General features: G+C 35.5%; 1 protein-coding gene across 2 annotated transcripts; it reads left to right on the top strand.

Annotated features, from left to right (window-relative positions):
* The first annotated feature begins 4,665 nt into the window (after nucleotides 1-4,665).
* Nucleotides 4,666-6,604, top strand: LOC114882278 (uncharacterized protein DDB_G0274935-like). 2 transcript variants are annotated; one of them, XR_006829388.1, is made up of 4 exons: nucleotides 4,666-4,700; nucleotides 5,696-5,758; nucleotides 5,910-6,311; nucleotides 6,543-6,604. XR_006829388.1 is itself a non-coding variant. In XM_046285716.1 (3 exons), exons 2-3 carry the CDS (start codon nucleotides 5,737-5,739, stop codon nucleotides 6,158-6,160), a joined length of 273 nt encoding a protein of 90 aa, XP_046141672.1. In that variant the 5' UTR covers nucleotides 4,666-4,700; nucleotides 5,696-5,736; the 3' UTR covers nucleotides 6,161-6,587. The 2 variants fall into 2 exon arrangements, 1 of the variants encoding a protein (XP_046141672.1); XM_046285716.1 differs by having other exon boundaries at nucleotides 5,910-6,587.
* The last annotated feature ends 611 nt before the right edge of the window (nucleotides 6,605-7,215 follow it).

Below are 7,215 nucleotides of genomic sequence, written 5' to 3'. Positions count from 1 at the left end.
CAATTTTAGACTGTTACAATCGGTCACTATCTTGAATTTAATCCCCTGCAGATAAATTCTAAACCTTTCGAGCGAGTACACAATGGCTAATGCTTCAAGCTCAAAGCTGTGATAGCGCGATTCAGCTTGAGATGTTCGTTTACTAAAATATGAAATAGGGTGAAATTTCCCATCCGATTGTTTTTGTAGCAACACAGATCCATATCCGTGTATGCTAGCATCACAATGCAGTTCAGTTTCGGCTGAAACCGAATAAATAGATAAGGTAGGTTCACATGTGAGTAAACGTTTCAACTTTTCAAAAGCACTTAATGATTCGTCATTCCACTTAAAATCTGTCTTTGCCTTTAACAAATCATACAGAGGCTTAGCTATAGTAGCAAAATTGCGAATAAATTTGCGGAAATATGAAGTCAAACCTAAGAAGCTCTGTACCTCTCTACAACTTCTCGGAATAGGATAATCCGATATCGCGCTAATATTATCAGTACTTGGTCGTATACCCTGCTCACTTATTCTATATCCCAAATAGGTTATCTCGGTCAGCAAGAACGCGCATTTCGAAAATTTTAATTCTAAGCAATTATCAACCATAATTTGTAAGACTTTATCTAAAATTTCTAAATTGTCACTTATAGTTTCAGTGGCTATTAGTATATCGTCCAAATAAATAAGTATTTCCCCGCGATCAATAAGCGGACGAAAAACTGTATTAATATAGCGCATAAAAAATGATGGTCCGTTGGACAATCCGAAAGGCATATGTGTATACTCATACTGGCCCATAAACGTTACAAAAGAGGTATATTCAATAGACAATTCTTTTAATTTAATATGATGAAAAGCATCTTTTAAGTCAAGCTGAGTGAAAAATTTCTTACCGCGTAAACAATCTATTTGGTCTTCTATACGAGGAATTGGAAAATTATCCCGTAGCGTAATTTTATTCAACTCTCTATAGTCTATCGCCATTCTAATTTGTCCATTTTTCTTTCTGACCAATACAATTGGACTACTATATTGTGAGTTGCTCGGTCGAATAATTTTCCTATTTAATAGATCTTGTATAATTTCCGTTACCGCTAGTTTTTCAGTGTAAGAAAGACGTCGCGGATTAAAGTAAAACGGACGATGGTTAGGCTTAAGTATCAGTTCCATTTCTAACTTAACAATAGGCGAGTCTGGACGTGACGAATTTTCATACCGATCCCGAATAACAGTCTTCACTTTAACCTGAGTTTCCCAATCTAATTGTTCATTTATCTTAAGGTCAATAGAATTATTTGTCGATTCATTATCGCTTACGTTTATCTGTAATATCTCAAATATAGCAGAATCGGTTTCTGCACTATTTTTATTTTTACTAATTTTAACTGTTTTCCCAAATTGAACTTCAATACTGTCGTGCGCAATAAAATCTCGTCCTAACAGACATTCGCAAGACATAGTCATTCGAGGTACTATAAGAAAATCGATAAAAACTTCGCAATCCTGTACCCTAACCTTTTGCTTTAACCGTCCCAAAATATTAATCGGACTTTTATTGATTCCTTCAAATGTCGAATTACCTAGATAAGGATCTATAGTCATATTAGTCGGTATTTGCGCTTCGGCTAATAAGGAAACAGGACTGCCAGTATCCAACACCGCTATCATGTCGCCAATGTCTAAATTCACGGATACAGTATAGGAAGGAATTAACGCGTCATTTGTTTCGACTAAACGAGTCGTCTTGTCTTCGACTGTTGACGTAGGTCGTGGTTGCGCTGCAATCTTCCGGCGAGGACAAGACCGTTTCTGATGATCCGCCGCCCCATAGGTGTAACACGAACCTCTTTCGCGTTTCGGCTTCGGGCACGCTGACATCATATGGCCCGTCTCGTTACAGTTGTAGCAACGCAAAACACCACTGCGCACTGCGTCTCCTTTTGTTTCACCGATCGACGATGACGCTCGATTCGTGGATACTGCCTTACCCGCCATTTCCGTACGACTCGATGGGCATCCTCCGGGTTGAGAACCCCCCACTCTAACTTTATCAAAGATTACCAATTTGTCCCTTAATTCTTTTAGGTTACGAGCTTCGTACAAAAAAGCCTTTCGACTCGGGTCATCCGTAACGCCGTCAACCACATACTGTATGAGAGCTGCTGTTTCAATTTTACCGCGAGAAGCCAACTCTTTCATCGCTAAAAAGTATTCCTGTACGGATTCGTGACGTTTAATTTTACGTTTATAAAGTTTTTGATGCAACTCGGCACTGGTTATTTTCCGCGAAAACTCGCCCAGCAAACGCGATTTAAATTTCCTCCATGAGGTGAGATCCCGTTCACCCTGTATGAATAACTTCGCAAGACCTGACAAAGATTTTTTGGCAAATAATAGTTTTTGTATTTCAGTCCAGCCAAATAATGTAGCATTGTCCTCAAAATCTGATAACCATGTTTCCACGGGATACTCATTATCACCACTGAACGACCGTATGGTATCTTCTATATCGCGAAAACTTAGCGTAAATTTGGGCATCACTGGCACTTCCGATCGTTCCACGCTTTGTTCCGACTCACTTCCTTCGTCTTCCTCTGTTTCATCCTCTTCCTCTGTCTCATCTCCTCTCAGCACTTCATTTAGTAGTTCTAAATTCGTTAAATGTTTACAAATTCTGTGTGCCACAGTATCTACATCACCGTTATAGTCTAATCTTAATATATTGCAAATCGCCGTTAAATCTCCAGCGGTAAATGTACTTTTCACCCACGTAACCTTTTCTTTATATTCATTAGAATCCACCGCGAATTCAAATCCCGAAAATTCTCTGAGGCGACTTCTGTTTTTTCGATCGCCTTCATTTCCGAAGACGAGGTTATGGAAAACTTTGATCGCTTTCGTCGATGCCGCGGAAATATTTTCGTGCATTCCCGGAATTTCCCGTAAACTACTCATTTTGCCGTGTTAATATTTCAATAAATGTCAAAATACGAATCACGATAAATTTATATATCACCATCGACCTGAACGGGCACAATGCACAAAACGAACTTTCGCGAATATTGCGTAATAGACTGTCCACGCTTCTCGAACAATCGAAATCTCTTTCATTAAATTTTCCAATATCATTAGTCCGTGCGAATTCAGTAATCCCACTTCTGAAAACTGTAGTGTCTCGGGTAACAAAAGGGAACACAATTGTTTGAACGGGTTTAATAATATATCGTATAATGAATCGTAACAAAAACGCGTCTGGCATCATCTTGCCCCTAACAGAAGACTGTCGCCGCATGGTGGCTCGTGCGTCTTCGGGAAACCTCATGCCGATCGTGCACCGATCCACCACATTATTACAAACAGTTATTTGGTCGCTCCAAGCAGACGCGATTGGTTTTGGATTTTATAAAAAATATAATAAAATAATAGAAATTAAAACGACTACCTTTGCAGCACTTTTCAAAATATTCAATTAATTATTACAACAGGTATCAATCAATTGAACACCTAACGTTGCCAGGTTTTCGTTTCAACTGACTACGCGATCTGTCTATGGGCTGTAGCTATGTTTGTTTGTATTGTGAGGACGATCGCAATAATAGGCAAACTTATAGTAGAATTCCGTTACATTGTGCGATAAGTGGAAAATAAAGCAATGCGATATTCGTACAAAACTCACGGCAATGTTAAATGGATCTAATATAACATAAATTTACAAATACTTGCAATTTAATTAAAATTTGCATTACTTAATATTGAATTACATTTCCACGCGTCGTTTTATGTATCTTGGCACTGATTCGTATATTCATATCGTTATGATTTTATATCTCACGTTCTCTTATTTGCTTCACGAAGCTCATTTTTTTGTTTACAGGTTTTTGTTTTTATGTACATTACATTTTTCAATATTGCCAATAAATTCTTCATTGGGTTCAAATGAAGATTGTTTAATGCCCAGTGTATAATTTTATAATTATTACATTATTCTTCGAACTGATTAATATTCAACTTTTTTACCACAGTCAGATTGTAAAAGTACATTGCAACAGATTGCGTTGGATCGAAAAATTCGTATTTCGACAGGTTGTATACTGAGTGTAATAAAACAGTGTTCGGTTACCGTTTGAAACAGATTACCTCATTCAAAATTCGACCAAATGACTTGTGGTTTTTTGTAAAGTTATACACATTCATTTACTAAGATATGTGCTTTTGTCGTTTTAAAAAATTGGAATTTGTTGAAATCGTGAAAGAAAATAGTAGAAATCAATTTTTTCACAATTTCAACAAATTATAATTTTTTTAAACGACAAAAGCACGTATCAGAATAAATAAATTTGTACCTTCTCATTAAAAAAAACCTCCAGTTATTTGGTCCAATTTTAAATGAGGTATGTATTCTGTTTTAAACGTTCACTAGACACTTTTTATTTATTACACTTACTGTACTTATACTTTCTACATTTCATGGCTACATTAAGAGGGTATGAATATTTCTATCATTGACTATACGCCGTTTGGTTTTTGCGCATTTGTGGCGAATAGAATATTTATGAATATTTACGTTCAATATAAACTACTACGCACATACCAACAGGAATGTAAACATAGAGAATAATTTGTGCGATCCTGGAATGTGCCCCACCAATTCTCTCCCTTTGGAAGTCAGAGATTCCTGCTCAGTTTCATACGAACAGCGATTCGAACAAGTGGTAAGTACGAAACGTGCAATGTTTCATTTCTGTCTACGTTGTATATAATAATATATATTAATAGTTCTTAATGGCTGGTGGTACGGTTCATTTAGTTGGTGTATTATTATATTTCCTTTGAACAAAACTATTTTTATTACATCAAAGAATAACTTATTATTTTCATTATTTAACTTTAGATTTTGAATTGTTAACAAATTTTTATTATTACAATTATTATAATAAATAAAAAAGTATTACAAATATGTTAACAAATATGAATAGATATTTCCTTTTTTTTATTATCATTATCAATAAAACCCTTCATTTCTATTTAACATGTCCATATTCAGTATTGCTTTCTAACGGTTGAATTTGCGCTAAATACGCATGTAGGAACCATTTATTGCTATTAGAAACGTTGTTCGGGTGTTAAACAACGAACGAAATTAATTGGGGGAACAAACGAATAATTTTATTAAATTATACTAGTCGACAGTAAACTTGGTATGAAATCGCACATGCATATAATTAGAATTTCTTCTACAACTGGAATTTAAAAATAATTAGAATTTCTTCAACAACTTTAATTTAAAAAAAAAAATTATTTGAGTACTGCTACATTTCGAATGTCATTTTTATCACTTGTATCGATGTTTAAACATACGTAGTTGATAATATTTTATTATATATTTCGCAATTAAAATAATTAAAAATTTTAGTCACTGGTGAAAAATAGTTTCCGGATTCGTATTCAGTGAATATAATAATAAAAGTATACAAGAAGTACATATTGAATGTTAGTTATCCTGATACACTTTAAAAAGTATAGATGTGTTTCGATATACACGGTCTTGTCGCCGTTCCTGTGACTTTCGTTCTATACAATATAAACACTATGTCACTGCAATCGATAACATTCCACCGCTAGTCATTAATTAATATTAATGTAACTGTTATTACTTATGCCTTTTTTTTATTATTGCAAATATCACATCTATATATTTCTGTTTCAGAATAACCCCGAAAGAATAAAAAAATTAAAAACAATTAAAAGATGGCCGAATCAGAGAACAATTGTAAGTATTATTTCAACTATAATAAAGGCAAATAAAGAGTACAAGAAATAAAAATTAAAAGAAGCTGTGCAAAATGTATATAGTGCATAATTCAGAAACATGCCTGCAGTATATATATATATATATATTTCTTTTTTTTTTTCTCTATCAGATCAACAAATAGTCAGAGACATTCAGCTGATGCTGCAGCAGCAGGAAGAAAACCATCTGCGTCAGATGCAGCTGCTGCAGCAGCAGCTACAGCAACAACAGCAGCAACAGTTGCAGCAACTGAGGGAGGAGCTCCTCCCTCAGCAACGAGAAGGTCCTCGATCGAGTGAGGAGCCCCTCCCTCAGGTGCAAGGGATGGATGCTAAGCAGGAGGAGGCGAAGCCACTGCGAAGTACTGTACGCGTCCACTAAGTTGAGACTCCTAAGGATTGGTCGAAGCCAAATGGGCCAGGCTAAGACACCCACACTTATACAGTTGACCCACACGCATTCTCGCTATTCGCTCTCTAGGTTACAGCTACTAGTAGAAACTACTACTACTACTACTAGACGAGGGTTCGAGGTGAGGAGTAGGAGAAGCGTTTCACACCTCGAGTCTCAACTTAGTAGACGCATACAATATGTATTACAGATTCTTTTTTATACTATGAATTATTGCCTCGTACAGAGGAATACAATATTGCCCTTATCAGAACAACTTTGTTGTTCTATGTAAGGGCAAATATTTACAATAATAATATTTCAATTACAAAAAAAATACATATCTACTTATTTCAATTTTTATACATTGCAGAAAGAGGAGTAGCGGCAGGAAGATCCCGGCGTATGCGGGGCTACCGGGGAGGTCAAGGAAGGGGGGGGAGGGGAATAGGAGGTAGGGGCGGAAGGGGAAGGGGAAGGGGCAATTTCGTAAATTTATGTTTCTATTAAGTAAGAATAAATAATTACTGAGTTAAACTGATTTAAAAACATGCTATTCGTTATTCTGTTTTTTTTATTTTTATCAACTACCAGTACTTGATCTTTACTTAACCATTAAGAACGAAATATAACCTTAAGGCATCCTACAAATATTGCTCGTTTCTCTAATTCCACTAAAAAGTGTGAGATAAAAAAATTTTTAACAAAAAAAAAATCCGACTTCGAAATGCACTAAAAAGTATAAAATAATTTCTATTTCATTTATATCTGTATTCCACAGCTATTAATACAATCTACTTAATCGTTAAATAGGTTTCTAAAAATATTTCAAAGTTTTCGGAGGCGGCGCAAAATTAAAAACTTTTCCTCTACTAGGATGATCCTAGTTCAGGTGTCGGCAACCAGTGACAAATGACCCATTTGATAATTTCAAGTAAACAATATTCAACGGGAATCAATATACCCATTGCGAATTAACTATACTGCAGTTAACGAGTGACCGCACTAACTAGTGCAGCTCAGTAGGTCTAGGGGAATTTTGAATA

Source organism: Osmia bicornis, chromosome 5 (genome assembly GCF_907164935.1).
Source record: "Osmia bicornis bicornis chromosome 5, iOsmBic2.1, whole genome shotgun sequence".
Taxonomy (NCBI): domain Eukaryota; kingdom Metazoa; phylum Arthropoda; class Insecta; order Hymenoptera; family Megachilidae; genus Osmia; species Osmia bicornis.
The sequence above is the reverse complement of the archived record's forward strand: the minus strand, read 5'-3'. Positions and strand labels throughout refer to the sequence as shown.

Bases quoted from the DNA above. Each gene is read 5' to 3' on its own strand.
- LOC114882278 (XM_046285716.1), top strand. From the start codon at position 5,737: ATGGCCGAATCAGAGAACAATT. The intron at 5,759-5,909 runs GTAAGTATTATT...TTTCTCTATCAG, and splicing joins GGCCGAATCAGAGAACAATT to ATCAACAAATAGTCAGAGAC.